An 18,256-nucleotide genomic window follows, 5' to 3' on the forward strand; every position below is an offset into this window, starting at 1 on the left:
TCCTCGATCCACGACCTCCCTGCTCGGACCCAAACCACGCTGCCCTGCTCTTGCCCATGACCTCTTGCCTGTCCACGACCTGCCTCTTCGCCTTGCCCTCTTGGATTACGACGAAAGATACAACCAACATTTACAGACAACAACCCTTGGTAACATTTACATATTTAATATTACACATAGTGAAGTGAAGTGAATTATATTTATATAGCGCTTTTCTCTAGTGACTCAAAGCGCTTTACATAGTGAAACCCAATATTTAAGTTACAGTTAAACCAGTGTGGGTGGCACTGGGAGCAGGTGGGTACTCATTCACTTTGAGTAGCATACACACGCCACGCATTCATCAAAGGTTTTAAATGAACCTTGTAAACCGCAGTCCTGCCCTGGTTGTTGCCTCCTTCCCTTCTCTGGTACACAACAAAAGGTTTGGTTAAGAAACCAATTCTGAGCCTTATCTTATTTAGTTTTTATTGTGTGTGTATATATATATATATATATATATATATATATATTATATATATATATATATATATATATATATATATATATATATATATCTGCCTAGAGTCGGGACCCAGGGTGGTCTGTGCATCGGTTGGGGGCATCTCTGCGTTGCTGACCTGTCCCTGCTCGGGATGGTCTCCGGCTGGCCCCACTATGGATTGGACTCTCACTATTATGTTAGAAACTGGCTGGCCTGGGAACGCTTTGGGATCCCCCGGGAAGAGCTGTACGAAGCGGCTGGGGAAAAGAAAGGCTGGGCATCTCTTCTTAGGCTGCTGCCCCCGCAATCCGACCTCAGATAAGCAGAAGAAGATGGACGGATGGTTGGATAGATGGAAGGATGTGTAACACAACTTGATGTTTCTTGAAAACAGCGTCCAGTAGTTGATGTTGTCGCTCCTTCTCCTCTTTTGTTGGACAAAGTTCCTCCTTGTACTCTGCTATCGTTTTTTTTCTAACATCACACATTTTTCTTCAACAGCAGCATTTAGTCGCTGATTCAGCAACACTCACATCATTTGTAATGTAGACATGTTCACACAATAAAAACACTTTACACTTACATTGGATCTCTGCTTTGATGTGTCGATCACTTCCGCCTCTCTTTGTTAGCAGCTAACAAGCTAAGCTAACCAGCAGGCTAGGCTAGCACGTCAAAGTGCACTCAGACTAATGTATCCGCATACAAACAATTAATAACGACGTTTACTCTGTTAAACGACACACATGTGCACATGTACGTTGTAATTAAGACCTGTAACCATAATAACCAATACAACGTCTTGTTTTGTTCTACCTCCTGTGTGACGTCATCGAGGTGTTCTCAACCGCAGAACAAATGTTGGCCAAATACGTGTTTCACTGGGACAATAGTGAGTGGTGCACACTTCCTTCAAACACGTGTTTCACTGGGACAATAGTGAGTGGTGCACACTTCCTTCAAACACGTGTTTCACTGGGACAATAGTGAGTGGTGCACACTTCCTTTAAACACGTGTTTCACTGGGACAATAGTGAGTGGTGCACACTTCCTTCAAACACGTGTTTCACTGGGACAATAGTAGGTGGTGCACACTTCCTTCAAACACGTGTTTCACTGGGACAATAGTGAGTGGTGCACACTTCCTTCAAACACGTGTTTCACTGGGACAATAGTGAGTGGTGCACACTTCCTTCAAACACGTGTTTCACTGGGACAATAGTGAGTGGTGCACACTTCCTTCAAACACGTGTTTCACTGGGACAATAGTGAGTGGTGCACACTTCCTTCAAACACGTGTTTCACTGGGACAATAGTGAGTGTTGCACACTTCCTTCGCCCGGCCACAGAAGACAAAAAAGAGTTGCTGGTGTAACAATAGGAAGAATATATTCCACTCCTCTCTTGTACACGCGGCTTATGAGGTAATATACATGATATATTTTCATATTATTTATCTTATTTACCTCATATGTTGTTCGAAGCTAACGTGCTAGCTTTAGCCCGCTAGCAGGCCTTTGTAGCAAATGCGAGCGTTTTTCTTGAGGAGTGTATTTTATATGTTCTCTATGAGAATTATATTGACTTATTTAATACTTTAACTGTTTTTTGTTGTATATTACAGTCACGCTTAACATCATTAAATATTTGTTACTAGAAAGAAACGAACGTCTCGTAATTTAAGTCTGGAATAAGTCACATGGTATAATAATAATAATAATACATTTTATTTGGTATAGCGCTTTTCAGTGTACTCAAAGATGCTTTACAGGATGAAAAAATAATTACAAATATTATTATTATAATGACAGTAGAATATTATTGCAGTGGTCTATTTTGTGTTGGTGTCAACTTTATTAACAATAGATATAAATGATGTTTGCATGCACTTCTATTCCTTTGATAACATCCATCCATTTTCTACCGCTTGTCCCTATTTGGGGTTGCGAGGGGGGACAGGGGGTGTTGGAGCCTATCTCAGCTGCATTGGGTGGACATATCATGGAAATTAAATCAACTGGTGTTTGTTATTACGAAAACACTATTTGCACAATTGTAAGCGATTAATGCTTATTCAGTCAGACTAAAATAAATATTTAATGAAATAAATGTTAAATATGAAAAATGGCTTTAATATACTGCACACAAATTGAATATGCATCAATATTTTGTTTGTAATCAAATCATGAGGTACCCAAATATTCTAATATATATATATATATATATATATGTATGTGTATATATATATATATATATATATATTAGGGCTGGGCAACGATTAAACATTGTAATCGAAGTTAATCGCACTATTTCTCCGATTAATCGCGATTAACTGCATTGTATACACAAAGCCCAATAATGAATTCAAAAGTAGTGTGTAGTGCACCTTTATTGGAATATTCTCTCACATAAACAAAAGCGCCAAAACATTTGTTGTGCAAACAATTTAAATCAGTCCTTGTTAAACAGTAGCAGTTAAATAGCATATTTGATGAAAATCAACTCAAAAAATGTAAATACAAACATTTAAGCTAATTGCCACTGCCAGGGTATTTAAGTTATCCTGTTTGTTATGGAAAATAAATATAATCTACATACAAATCTCTGAGCCACAATCATAACATCTGAACAGGCAATTTCTGAGGTAACAGCAGAAACATTTTTTTAATCAGGGATCTTATGTTTAAAAAAACTATATTACAGGTAGTGGGCTGTTTTAGGGAATGTTTGATCAAATTATCTGTTCTAGCAATATCAATAATGTTGTGTTTATTCTGCTTAGTGCACTTAAAATAATTATGACCATAGGACGGCGTGGCGCAGTGGCAGAGTGGCCGTGCGCAACCCGAGGGTCACTAGTTCAAATCCCACCTAGAACCAACCTCGTCACGTCCGTTGTGTCCTGAGCAAGGCACTTCACCCTTGCTCCTGATGGTTGCTGGTTGGCGCCTTGCATGGCAGCTCCCTCCATCAGTGTGTGAATGTGTGTGTGAATGGGTAAATGTGGAAGTAGTGTCAAAGCGCTTTGAGTACCTTGAAGGTAGAAAAGCGCTATACAAGTACAACCCACTTATTTATTTATTTATCATTTATCTAGGAATTGATATGATGGGAATTTTCCGATTGTTTGCTTGGTGCTTTAATTAACTGAACGCATCATATACATGGTACTATATTGTGATGTTATGAGCCAGGGAAAAAAAGAACTACCCTACCCAGCATGCAACAGGAGTGACGAGCATGCGCGGTAGCCCGGTATAGGTTGTGTGTCGCCATGACGGCATCTTGTATGTTGTGATATGCACGCTCTGAAAGCAAACGTTAAGAACTCAGCCAACACTCCTGGTCTGCATTATTCATAAATAGACAGACAACACATATACTCCGCTGCTTCACAGGCCGCTGGATGTAGCCGGCAAAGTATTCCCATGCTAGCTACCCGGTCTAGTGAGCACGCCTCATTCAGTCCAAAACGGCCCCATCTATCCACATCCAGAATTGTCTGGCGGTCGTAAGTGATCCCGGAGTGACCACGCTGTAAGCCAGCCAGGAAATTTGCAGAATTGTCCGGTATTTTTGCCAAATGTTCCATCTTTAGCAAGAGCTCCTCCACGCCGAAGCCCGTCCGGGCGTCGCCATCTTGTTAAGAAAAGGCGTTAACAAAATAAAAGCATGTAAACAACATACGCAAATGTGCGATCAAATAATTGTCGGCATTAATAGAGTGATGAATTAACTCGTAATTAACGCATTAATTTGCCCACTCCTAATATATATATATATATATATATATATATATATATATATATATATATATATATTCTCACGCCAGCACATTCCTTAAGGTGTGAGTGAGGTTCAAGCAACATACTATCACACGGCCACACTCGCTGGCACTTGTTACACGTGCTTCGCTGCACTTCTGTTTCTTGTCTGTTGGGCTAAAAATGTTGCTTTTGCAGAAGGAAAAACAAGGAGAGGATGTTGTGCGTAAAAGTAAAGCCAACCGACCACAGCTCTGTAGTCCTGGTCACCGTTGACGTGAGGTGGGACTATTTTGGAGGTGCACGTCAAGGTTGGCTGGTAGGTTGGTAGTGGGAGGAGCCAGTTGGCGTCACTTGATGCTGCAGCACAATGAAACTTTTATACGTGCAGACTGACTTCATGCAGTCATGACGGAACTACAATCCCAGCAGGAGGTTTTCTATAAGTTGTTACTTTTTAATCAGTAATTAATGTAAATGCAGAAAACAGGATCAATGACACAATTCATAATAATCAATAACTGATGATTATTCCACGTGTAGAAGAACATCACCACAAAGTGGTGTCAGTCCACTTGGAAAATATTATATTTGATAGACTAAAAAATATTTGACACATCTGAGATGAAGTTTGTTTGTGTTGTCTTGCGGACGTCCAACAGATGAACGCTCGTCAAGAAGAACGTCCCCTTCAGCAGCAGGAGGATCCACAGCCCCCCCACATTAAAGAGGAAGAGGAGGAAGTGTGGATGAGTCAGGAGGGAGAGTGTCCTGTAGGGCAGGAGGAGGCTGATGTCAGCAAGTTTCCACTGACTGTTGTCTCTGTGAAGACTGAAGAGCATGAAGACAAACCACCTGAGTCCTCACAGCTTCATCACAGTCCAAGTAAGCACAACATCCACATATCATCTAATAAAATGTTTGTGACACATGTTCATCCGGGGGACACATTTATCACTAAAGATGAAGATATATTTGCTTTTTAACACCACCATTTAAAAATGAATGCTCATCAATCATCAACAGTGTAATTGCTGGGGTGTAACCATGTGACCTAGAGGCCGTCCTCCTTACCTCACCTGGTCAAATGAAGGCAAACATTCAATATGGCTACTGTTTATTTACCTTTAGCAGCACATATGTCAGCATATTTCAAAGGTTTAGTGGTGTAGATAAGAGCTGTATACCAAGTACCATTTTTTTTTTTTTTTAGTACTGGTTCCTAAAGGCCTACTGAAAGCCACTACTAGCCACCACGCAGTCTGATAGTTTATATATCAATGATGAAATATTAACATTGCAATACATGCCAATACGGCCTTTTTGGTTTACTAAATTGCAATTATAAATTTCCCGGGAGTTTCGTCTTAAAAACGTTGTGTTACGATGACGTCTACGCAAGACGTCACGGGTTTATAGGAAGTATGAGCGCTGCACACACACACAGCTAAAAGTCGCCTGCTTTAACGGCATAATTACACAGTATTTTGGACATCTGTGTTGCTGAATCTTTTGCAATTTGTTCAATTAATATTGGAGAAGTCACAGTAGAAAGATGGAGTTGGGAAGCTTTACCTTTTAGCCACACAAACACACGGTGATTCCTTGTTTAAAATTCCCGGAGGTGAAACTTTCCTATGGATCAGAGCGCGGTCAAGAGAACATGAATCACGACAGAATGTCAACCAGCAGGTTTCGGTGAGATAATTGTGGTTAAAACGTCGCTTCTTACCGGAGAAAAGCTGAGCTTGTGCCGTCCATAAAGCTGCAGTCAACTCCTCTGAGACATTGGCGTCAAGACACCCGTGGAGACACACCTCCGACTATCAGGTACTATTTAACTCACTAAAACAATAGCAACACAATAGAAAGATAAGGGATTTCCCAGAATTATCCTAGTAAATGTGTCTAAAAACATCAGAATCCGTCCCAATGCAATCGCGTTTTTTTTTTTTTCTAGTCCGTCGCTATCAATATCTTCAACCACAAATCTTTCATCCTCACTCAAATTAAAGGGGAAATTGTCGTTTTCTCCTGTCCGAATAGCACTTTTTGTTGGAGGCTCCCATTAAAATCAATGTGAATATGTGAGGAGCCCCCACACTTGTGACGTCATCGTCTGCGACTTCCGGTAGAGGCAGGGCTTTTCTCTTAGCACCGAAAGTTGCAAACTTTATCGTGGATGTTCTCTACTAAATCCTTTCAGCAAAAATATGGCAATATCGCGAAATGATCAAGTATGACACATAGAATGGACCTGCTATCCCCGTTTAAATAAGAACATCTCATTTCAGTAGGCCTTTAATTATGTGGTCCATGAAGACCGTGAAGATTCTGGACTAACGACACAACTATTTGTATTTTTAATTCCAGCTGACTGAGGTAACTATGACACGTTGTCACATTGAGTTCAGCTGCCGCTGCTACACATTACAATCAGCTTTGAATGATGACAAATAAGGAAGCAACCAAAGTTTGATGTGTGTGTTATTGAGAAGAAGATGACATAACTGCATTTCACCTTGCACTGCACACATAGTTGACTTCTTTAAGACTTCAACCTCTTCTGCAAATAGGAATGCTATTTAAAATGCCTCTTTTCCACTTTTTTATTTCCACAAATGACATGTAGTACCGACAAGAGTACCGATAAATACTGGTATCGATAAGGAATATTGATTAGGGTATCATATCCATAAATCTATAAATGTACATCCCTACTGAAGATACAAGCCAGATATTGGTCTCAAGATGGCGGCGCCCTGCTCGGCTGCGGCTGCAGAGGCTCTTGGTAGTAATAGAACATTTTGGCAAATCTACCAGTAATTTCTGTGAATTTCATGGCTGGCTTCCAGCGTGGACACTCCGTAGTAACGTACGACCGCCAGACAATTTTGGATGTGGATGGATCGGGCAGTATTAGACCGAAAGATGCGTATACGTTGGACCTCCTCGCTATCCTGGGAATACTACGCCGGCTACATCCAGCGGCCTGTGAGGCAGCGGAGCCTAGTACCAGAGGGGACCGCAGACAGAGGAGACATAAGCGGTGGGATCAGAAACAGAAACGGAGATGCCGAGCGGGGCTAACAACAAAGCTAAAGGCTAATCCTCACAGAACGCCGCTTCCTTCCATCCTGCTCTCAAATGTCCGCTCACTGGAGAACAAACTGGACTACCTGAAGCTGGATTCATATGCAATACACTGCTGCTGGAATTGTAGGAATCAATAAAGTACTATCTATCTATCTATTTATCTATCTAGATGAGAGACTGCTGCGCCATATTTCTCACAGAAACGTGGCTGAAACCATTCGTCCCGGGCGAGGCAGTTAGCATCGAGGAGCTAACTATGTTTCGGTCGGATAGGAGCAGCACTCTCACTGGTAAATCCCGAGGCGGTGGTGTTTGTATATACATCAATAACAACTGGTGCAACAACGGGAAGAACGTCTCATGTCACTGCTCTCCCGATGTAGAAATATTAACTATAAAATGCAGGCCATTTTATTTACCTCGGGAATTCAGTGCTATGATCTTCACAACAGTGTACATTCCCCCCAGTGCTCACACCAAAGAAGCTTTGAATGCTTTGTACTGCTCCATCAATGAACTGCAAACTACACATCCAGAGGAAGTTTTCATCGTCGCAGGGGATTTTAATCAAGCTTACATGAAAAGAGTTTTCCCTCATTTCCATCAATATGTGAATTTTGCAACCAGGGATGGAAGCAAGCTGGACTTGGTTTATAGTAATATTAAACAGGCGTATAAAGCTGCACCACGCCCCCACCTGGGCTCCTCAGACCATCTATATGTGATGCTAATTCCTGCATACAAGCCCCTGCTGATCAGAAAGCAAGCTACAGTGAAGCAGGTGAGGACCTGGCCAGAGGGAGCAATGGAAGCATTACAAGACTGCTTCGGAACCACAGACTGGGACATGTTCAAGGCAGCCGTCACCGATAATCATAACACATGTGTGGAGGAGTATGCAAAGTCTGTGTCCGCATACATTCAGAAGTGCATGGAGGATGTCAGTGTGATCAGATTAGGGGCGGCATGGCGTAGTGGGTAGAGCGGCCGTGCCAGAAACCGGGGGGTTGCAGGTTCGCTTCCCACCTATTAACATCCAAATCGCTGCCGTTGTGTCCTTGGGCAGGACACTTCACCCTTGCCCGTGGTGCCGCTCACACTGGTGAATGAATGATGAATGAATGATTGGTGGTGGTAGGAGGGGCCGTAGGTGCAAATTGGCAGCCACGCTTCCGTTGGTCTACCCCAGGGCAGCTACAGATGTAGCTTACCACCACCAGGTGTGAATGAATGATGGCTTCCCACTTCTCTGTGAGCGCTTTGAGTATCTAACAATAGAAAAGCGCGATATAAATCGAATCCATTATTATTATTATTATTATTATTATCAAGAACATCCCCACACGGGCCGTAGAGAAACTCTGGATGGATGAACAGTGAGGTATTGCGTGCAATGCTGAAGGCTCGGAACAAGGCGTTTAAGTCTAGCGACATGGTAGCAGTAAAAACAGCCAGAGCTAACCTGAACCGTGCCATTAAGGTTGCAAAGGTGCTCACAGTCAGAAAGTGCAGGACTTCTTCCAGAACCCCACGAACACTCGACAAATGTGGCAGGGCATACAGGTCATCACGGACTATAAAGCTGCCCCCCGTCCCTGTGACAACAGTATCAGCTTCCTAAATGACCTAAACAACTACTTTGAAAGGTTTGAGGCACTTAACACCCCTCCGGCGAGAACATCCATCACTCCGGCGAGAAAAAACACCCCTCGCTCTGATGAGCAGCTGCTCAACTTGGACACAGCGGATGTCCTGAATACCCTGAGGAAAGTGAACCCCCGCACCTGATGACATTCCGGGCCAGGTGCTTCAGGGATGTGCAGACCAGTTGGCGGGGGTTCTCACAGACATCTTCAACATCTCGCAGGGAGGTGGTGAAACATCTGGTTGACTGGAGCAGAACCAACAACCTGGTCCTGAACGTCGACAAGACCAAGGAGATCATCGTTGACTTCAGGAAGCACCGGTCCAGCCACACTTCACTCTTCATCAACGGCACAGCGGTGGAGATGGTAAGCAGCACCAAGTTCCTGGGGGTGCAGATTACTGACAATATAACCTTGTCCCTACACACCGGAGATCTTGTAAAAAGAGCTCAGCAGTGCATGCACTTTTTGCGTCGGATGTAAAGAGCACAGCTCCCTCCCCCCATTCTCAGCACATTCTACAGGGAACTATAGAGAGCCTGCTGACCAACAGCATCTCTGTCTGGACTGGAGCCTGCAATGGCTCAGACTGGAAGTCTCTCCAGAGAGTGGTGAGGACGACGGAAAAGATTATCAGGTACCTGAGGCAGAGCAACAGCCCCAGAGCATGATTGACCCCCCACCATGCTTAACAGTAGGAATGGTGTTCTTCTCTTTGTAAGCTTCATTTTTTTCTCCTCCAGACATAACGTTGATTCATAGGCCCAAAGAGTTCCAGTTTTGTCTCATCACTCCATAGAACAGTTTCCCAAAACATTTGGGGTTTGTCCAGATGATTTTTTGGCATACTGGAGTCTATTTTTCTTGTGCCTGGTAGTCAGAAGTGGGGTGCGCCTGGGAGTTTTGGCATGGAGGGCTTCATCTCGTAGTGCGCGCCTTATTGTCTGGGACGAAACCTGCGTTCCCCCCTCTGCAATGTCCTGTTGTAGTTCCTCAGTTGTTACCCGGGGGTTTTTCATCACTGTACGCACACAGCATCCTCTTTCTACCACGCCCAGGTAGTGTTTCCACTGTGCCTTTAGCTTTAAACTTGCCAATTATGCTCCCAACTGTGTCTCTTGGAATGTGTAATGTCTTTGCTATTTTCTTATATCCATATCCTTTCTTATGAAGAGAAATTACCTCCTCTCTTGACTTCTTTGACCACTCCCTGGACTTCACCATGTTGCAAATACACCATTGACCATCTACAAGAAGCTGAGCGTCAGTCTTTTTCAATCACTTTAATTGTTGCTCGTTATGGTTCTAATCACATCTACAGGTGTGTTCAACACCTGATTGAAAAGACCTTATTCAAATTCTGTTCTTAAGAGTTATGATCTGCAAGGGGTTGAATAATTTTGTCAATGAGATATTAAGAAAAATGTCCTTTTTTGGTATTTTGTAAAATACAGTGTTAAGATTTGAGTTGCATTTGTCTATTTGAAACATCTTTATTTGATATGACTATAAACAAAATACGGAATAAATGTCCAACTTGCTAAAACACCAAAATTGTGTGGCGGTTTAATAATTTGGATCACAACTGTATATCTGCACCTTATTGTTTTTTTTTATCCTGCACTACCAAGAGATAATGCAACGAAATTGCGTTCTTATTTGTACTGTAAAGTTCAACTTTGAATGACAATAAAAAGGAAGTCTAAGTCTAAATATCTTATAAAAAATAAAATAATTTTTTTATTTGGATTTAGTTACTTCTCCGCTGTCCATCAATGTCTCAACACCTTTGAGAGATGATTTAATCTAGTTCATTTCTACTAATTAGCTATGTTTTGTTGATATCAAACATCAGAATCAGACATACTTTATTAATCCCTGAGGGGAAATAAACATTTTCAGCACAATCCCATTCAAGGTCAGACAAACATTCCAGGGAGACAGAACAGGATCGCTGACGGGTCTGCCAACTTGCGGCGCCCCTTGCAAAAAAGGTGAGATACATACAGGTAAACAAGTGGGGGGAATGTGAGAAAAAATTTAAAATCGGTCTCAGCCTGGGCCCTTGGAGAGGGGGTCCAGACTGAGGCCAAGGGAAAAAAACAACTTATAGCCCTAGCATACATCCCTCTTTCATGTGTAAGAGGGAAACTTCAAAGAAGACAAAGGACATTAAAAGAGCAGAGCTGATGCAACCAGACACTTCTACATACATACATGAATAAAAAGTAAAAGAAACATATACACTGTGGTGGCTTTTGCGGTGTTCCACACCATTGTCTGTTGGGGTGAAGGGAGCATGGCCAGAGACGGGAGCAGACCCAACAAAGCAACCAAGAGAGCCGACTCCACCCTCGGCCGCCGACCAAGTCTCGGCCAGTGTCCAGTCCGCATGGATGAGTGAGGATATGTCCAAAGAGACCGAGGTGTCCGATACCTGCTCATTCAGCCAAGACACTGAAGCTTTTCCGTCCCGGCGCTCAGTGCTAGCTCCGCAGTCCTGTCTCTTCATCTGCATCTCCTCCAGTCTCTCCAAACGGATTCTGGTGTGGCAGAGACCCAGCAGCCGGTCTCCATGGCCAAAAGGCTCTCGGGAGGCAGATCCAGAAGTCCAAAAAAAGCACCGCAGAAGTCACGAAAGTACCACCCCTTGTCACACAGTCCCAAAGGGTCCGGACCAAAAGGCAAAAAAAAATATATATATATATATATGTATATATATATATATATATATATATATATATATATATATATATATATATATATATATATATATATATGTATATATATATATATATATATGTATATGTATATATATATATATATATATGTATATGTATATATATATATATATATATATATATGTATATGTATATATATATATATATATATATATATGTATATGTATATATATATATATATATATATATATATATATATATGCATATGTATATAAACACATGAAAAGAAGATGGAAACACAAAAGGATGACACAAGAGCACAGAGTTCCTGCCAACAGCAGCCACTACAGGGTCACCATCTTGGGGGAAAAAAAAAAAATTGCAGCATACCAGCTACAACAACACAGAAATCGTAAAAGTTTCCTAAAGGAAAATGTTCATATTTAAATAAGTAGAGTAAATAAATCATAAACAGGATTTTACAGTTTAAATGCAAATGTTGATGCTCCTCTTAGACACTGTTCTTTGTTCTCTTTCGGGTGTACAAGCAGCTGTCTTGTTTGTATGTAAGTGTTTTACTGCTGTGTTTATTTTTTTCATGAGTTTTTGTATTGCTTCCCTGATGTACCGTATGGTTTTGACATCTTGAATGTCAACGTGGGGACTGATAAAATCCTCAGAGACATTATCAGAATATATACCCGTGCAGGACAAAATGTCATGTGACTGGGTAAATCTGGACTTTTCTAAAGCATTTGTTCGTCTAACTTGTGTATTGAAGAACATTTCCCTGAGCAGCAAGAGCGGACCTCAAGGATGGAGCAGAATCAGTCACAACCCCTTATATTAAAAAGGAAATGGAGGTTCTGCAGTACCCCAAGATTAAAGAGGAAGAGGATTCAAAGCAACCCCACATTAAAGGGAAGGAGGAGCCAGATAGCTCTCACATTAAGGAGACAAATGAATCACAGCCCTCCCTTACCTTACAGAGAAAGAGGAGTCACAGCTCCGCTCACAATAAAGAGGAAGAGTAGGACTCACTGACTTTTTGCTGCGTCAACACAGAAAAAGGTTAAGTGAAATAACTTAGATGTTAACTATCGGTCAATAATGCTTGTCTTTCTCTCAGACAGACAGGGCTTTACTGTCCGTAACACACACACACACACACGCACGCACGCACACACACACACACACGCACGCACGCACGCACGCACGCACGCACGCACGCACGCACACACACACACACACACGCACGCACACACGCACGCACACATCGCAAAATGAGCTAACGTTACGCTAAAAGCTAATCAGCCTTCACCTCAAGGACTGTGAGCGAGCTGAGCTACCGCCTATACCTCCAGATCGTCAACGGGCTCATAGTGATGTTACAAGTAGTTGACTGGGAGGTGTTTATTATGATATGGGGATCGTCCGCTGCATTATGCTCACCTGCTGAACACCTTTCTGCTAACATGCACCGTCTCTCCTCTCTGCCTGCCTCTGCCGTGAGCCCTGATTCCATGCACTCTGAATACGCACTGCTGATTGGCTCTTACCGCTTTGCCTGTAACCAATCAGATGGTTGTGTGGGTGGGACAATGCTGGGGGCTGCAGAGACATAGTGACAGAGACAGAGGCAGTACGAAGCGTACCAGCTTGTTAAGACTTTAGTGTAGCACAAAATGATAATATCAATACGTCTAATGAAGTCAAATACAAATAAGGCAACAAGAGAAGTATCCTACACTTCTCTTTTGTAAAGTAAATGTGAACATGCGATACGGGCATCTACATCGACTATATGATTTGCCTGAGAAGCCGGACAGGACAAAAAAACAAAAAATGTTTTGTTTTTTTTAAGACTTTAGTTTAGGCGGTGGGTAATGTGTTGATGTTGTTAAGGTGGCCTGGCAGTATAGCTCGGTTGGTAGAGCGGCCATGCCAGCAACTTGAGGGTTCCAGGTTCAATCCCAGCTTCTGCCATCCGAGCCATTGTGTCCTTGGGCAAGACACTTTACCCACCTGCTCCCAGTGCCACCCACATTGGTTTAAATGTACACTTCCACGTGATGTAGAACAGTAGTCCCACATTTTAAACATACACACACATCTAAAGAATATAAAAATAAATATATTTGGTGGGCCAAACAAAATGACTCGGGGAAACAATGTTTGGTATGGGCGATATGACCTCAAATCTATATCTTAATAACAATATATGTCACGATATATCATTTGGTATATGATTGCTAATAGAAGAATTTCAAAATGGGTTACAAAAGCTCCTAATTTGGCAGCTGACATATGCAGTAACATATTGTGTCATTTCTAATTGTATTAATTTGGCGAAACAATTATTATTAATGTACTTGTTTATTTACTGTTAATATCTGGTTGCTTTATTTGAGAAAATAATACTGGAAATGATGAAATATTTTACTGCATATTTCATCAACTAAATTAGGAGCCTGTGTAGCCTGTTTTAAAACGGTTCTATTAATAATTCTATAAGAAATAATATATGACAGAATCAATTTTAAACCATCAACCGTCTATCCATTGTAGAAAGTCCTGTTGTGCTGGTTTGTTTTTCCTTCCTGTGAATAATGTTGTAAAGAGCAGCGTGTTTGTGCGTCACTGAGATTTCAAGACAGTTCATACGATAACTTGTTTTTCCTAAGTGCATGTAAAAGTACTGAATGCATTGTGTGACTGAGCACAGATGGATGTTTCTAAAACGTGTTTGTCTTCTTGTGGCCTGCAGACGTCTGTGAAGAACATCTTCTCCCTGAGCAACAGAAGTGGAGCTTCAGGATGGAGCCACAGCCCTCCCACATTAAAAAGGAAAAGAAACACCCACTGATCCCCCATTTTAAAGCGGAAGAGGATGACCCACTGACCACTCACATCAAAGAGGAAGAGGAGGACTCATTGACCCCCAATTTTAAAAAGGAAGAGGAGAAGCCACTAATAACCCATTTTAAAGAGGAAGAGGAGGACCTACTGACCCCTTACTTTAAAGAGGAAGAGGAGGACCAAGAGCCGCCGCACATCAAAGAGGAAGAGGAGGAAGAGGGCATCAGTCAGCCTAAATGGTTGGAGGAGTTCCCAGTGACTGGTGTCCCTGTGAAGAGTGAAGATGATGAGGTGAAAGGTGAAAGTGAGGAGAGGGGAGGGGGGGAGCCTCCAAGCAGCAGCTCAACACAACACATGACAACAGAAGCTGATGGAGACCACTGTGGAGGATCACAAGCAGACAAGCTCTTAGCTCCACTATCAGATAGTGAGGACACAACGTCACACTCTCCTGACACTGATGATGAAGACTCTAAAGATGATAAGACATGTCACACTGACAACACTCACTTCACATCTTCTCACTGTCACAAAACCTTTAAATACCATTGTCGTCTAAAATCACACATGAGAACACACACTGGAGAAAAACCTTTCTCTTGTTCAATCTGTAGTAAAGGTTTTACAGTAGGTCATAGTTTGAAAGTACACATGAGAACACACACTTGTGAAAAACGTTTTTCCTGTTCAACCTGTGGTAAAGGTTTTACACAAAGTCAGAGTTTGAAAATACATATTAGAACACACACTAGAGAAAAACCTTTTTCTTGTTCACTCTGTAGTAAAGGTTTTACACAAAGTATCAATTTGAAGGTACACATGAGAACACACACCAGTGAAAAACCTTTTTCCTGTTCAATCTGTGGTAAAGGTTTTAGAGAAAGTCAACAATTGAAAAGACACATGAGAACACACACTGGTGAAAAACCTTTTTCATGTTCAAACTGCGGTAAACATTTTACTCAGAGGCCAGATTTAAAAGTACACATGAGAACACACACTGGAGAAAAACCTTTTTCATGTTCTATCTGTGGTAAAGATTTTACTCAGAGGCCACATTTGAAAGTACACATGAGAACACACACTGGAGAAAAACCTTTTTCATGTTCAATCTGCGGTAAAGATTTTACTCGAAGGGAAAATTTCAAAAAGCACATGAGAATACACACTGGAGAAAAACCTTTTCCTGTTCAATCTGCAGTAAATATTTTGCGCAACGGCACTCTTTGAAAGAACACGTGAGAACACACACTGGAGAAAAACCTTTTACATGTTCAGTATGTTGTAAAAGTTTTTTACAAAGTCAGCATTTGAAAAGACACATGAGAAGACACCCAGGAGAGAAAGTGTTGAGTTGCAGTGTGTGTGGTGAAAGATTGTCTTCTAAGTACCAGTGTAAGAAACACAAGTGTGCTGGTGAGAACAGCAGCAGCAAATGAAACTGCAGGATTTGAAATAAACTGTCAAGACTTTAACTTTGACCTTCTAAAAACATCAGCACATAGTTTCTAAGATTTATAGATGAGATATTTTAGATTATTACCTTTTTTCAGTCAAGTACTACACATGACAAGTGTTTTTTAAAGTTGTTCATGATTTATCCCCCTTTTTTAGAATTCCTCAAACATGATCAATTTCAGAAAACATGGGAACGTTTGGAATGTTTGGGAAAAGTTAATTATGTACATCATCCCACAGAGCTTTACTGTACATCCATCCATTTGTTCTACCACTTGTCTCTTTCATTTTATATGTATAGCATTTAATCACATACTTGTCCGCCAAAGGGTGTTGCGTTTTGGAGGAACTCCTTCTGTCAGAGTGCTGTTCACACTTCTTTTACTGCGGAAATCTACTCACAAAAACAATCCAAACAGTAGGAAACAAAAAACAATGGTGCGAAAAAGAGAAGACTAAATGTGCATTTTGGAAAAAATAACAAAAGCTACTTCTATACACAAATAAAGTCAACTTGGTTTGGAGTTACAAGACGTGCACACAACAAAACAACACCAAGATGGATGGCACTGGGAATGGCCAAGGTAGCAAAATACTCAAAGCATGGAATCAACTGGCGTGGAGTAGAATCGCCGAGTGCCATCCAGCTGTCAAGGTGCTGCTTAAGTAGCACCAGGGTCAATTGGAAGCAGCTGTGCACGTCCCACAACTCCGCCCACTAAGGCAACACAGGAACTCTAGGAGGAAGGAGAAATGTAAGAACAAGGTCAACTGCACCAAAAGACGAAAACTGACTGTTGGAGCCAAATTTCCTTATTTGCTTATATTGTTTTTATTTTGTTTTCTCTGATTGATTGCTGGCTTCAGTTCATGCTGAATTTCCCTTTCTGCAGATTGCTCCGCCCACTTCCTGTTGAGAACCAGGAAGTGTTGACAGGGATGGGACTGTTGCTATGGTGCGGTTGCCATGGTAGCCTCCTTTAATTGTGTTCAGCTGGGAACACTGGGGGGTGATTGCATGGAGGACAAACAGTTTTGGAGCGTGTGGTGTGGTGTGTGGTCAGGTCTCACTGCTGTGACAATGTGCCATTCAAGCCAAGGTCAGCATACATAATGTTCTAGAACCTACTTTCCATTTCATTTTGATAGCTTGGAATAAAGGGATTGTCATATCCAAACACATTTCTACAGTACTGGACATTCAATCATCAAACTGGTCAACACAGTATCAGTATCAGTATCAGCCCAAAGATAAGTGCTGTACAATGAGAATAAAATGCCTCGTAGCCGATTATACAAATGTGATGGATTCATCTAGATATTTTCCTGCCACAGTGAATAGGTTTCCCTTTTTAAAGGGCAAATTCCTCCCAGGGTATTTTGTCCTAATGACTGTCTGGATAAAGGGAGGAGAATATAATTCAGGAAAACAATTTATTTTACTAATAAACTAGATTAAGTAACCCATTTTTACAGTTAGCTAAATTGGACAGAACACCTGCATCATCTTCTCAACAACACCCACATTCTTACAAACAACATATTTAAGAATGGTGGTGTTAAATACAAAGTGCATTCAGATACAAACAATTATTTTTGATGTTTACTCCATTAAAGGACATATATGTGCACATGTATGCACTGATTAAAAATACAGAACAATAATGCCCACGTTTAGACTTTCTCCATCCAACGCCATCTTGCTTTCTCCTCCTTTCTATTTCCAGCAGACTCGTACAACATCTTAGGTGTATTGCTGCCCTCCACAGTCTATTAACAAAATGTCTTCCTTCTGTCCTATGGCCCACACTGCAGACTTGGACACAAACAGGAGAGAAAGTAAAAAGCAGCTTTAAGGAGGTCAAAACAAAATGTATGCATTCTTTCCAACGGCCGCTGGGTGGCAGCAGAGGCTCCATGTATCACCTGAAGAAACATTTTGACTTCTGACCTTTCCACATTATTTCTCTCATCTTTACTGCTGGAGTTCAGCTCACTGAGGATGTAAGCTACATTTTGGTATCTTAATTATCTTTAATTATTCATAAACAGGCTTAAAACAAACCATTATTATCATTACTGCCTCATTTGTTTCACTCTCTACTAATTAAAACTATTCTAGCACAAAAACATTCAGGATGTTCATACAAAAAATATTACACATCCCCCAAACGTAACAATTTATTATGGTATTCATATAATATTACATTTAATATACACATGGTCATAACAGTGCTGACAATTTAAATTCCCTGTGGGGATTAATAA

The 18,256-nt window shown here is 41.3% G+C and overlaps 2 protein-coding genes across 4 annotated transcripts in view; both read left to right on the forward strand.

Moving 5' to 3' along the window:
* Positions 1–1,779: 1,779 nt before the first annotated feature.
* Positions 1,780–18,256, forward strand: part of LOC133546787 (gastrula zinc finger protein XlCGF57.1-like) — a 297,001-nt gene continuing 280,524 nt past the window's right edge. For 2 of the 3 annotated variants that reach the window (XM_061892610.1, XM_061892612.1), the window contains exons 1-3: positions 1,795–1,908; positions 4,447–4,567; positions 4,911–5,133. In XM_061892610.1, coding sequence (XP_061748594.1) covers positions 1,904–1,908; positions 4,447–4,567; positions 4,911–5,133 — 349 coding nt within the window. In that variant the 5' untranslated portion in view covers positions 1,795–1,903. Of the gene's footprint in view, positions 1,909–4,446; positions 4,568–4,910; positions 5,134–18,256 lie in introns of all 3 variants that reach the window. The other variant, XM_061892611.1, reaches the window with a different exon arrangement.
* On the forward strand, positions 9,244–15,846 carry LOC133546781 (oocyte zinc finger protein XlCOF6.1-like). The gene is made up of 2 exons (XM_061892600.1): positions 9,244–9,356; positions 14,439–15,846. Exon 2 carries the CDS (start codon positions 14,489–14,491, stop codon positions 15,758–15,760), a length of 1,272 nt encoding a protein of 423 aa, XP_061748584.1. The 5' UTR covers positions 9,244–9,356; positions 14,439–14,488; the 3' UTR covers positions 15,761–15,846.

The sequence above is a fragment of the Nerophis ophidion genome, unplaced genomic scaffold, assembly GCF_033978795.1.
Source record: "Nerophis ophidion isolate RoL-2023_Sa unplaced genomic scaffold, RoL_Noph_v1.0 HiC_scaffold_43, whole genome shotgun sequence".
NCBI classification, from domain to species: Eukaryota; Metazoa; Chordata; class Actinopteri; order Syngnathiformes; family Syngnathidae; genus Nerophis; species Nerophis ophidion.

Coding starts and splice junctions, on each gene's coding strand:
- LOC133546781 (XM_061892600.1), top strand. CDS start 14,489: ATGGAGCCACAGCCCTCCCACATTAAAAAGGAAAAGAAACACCCACTG.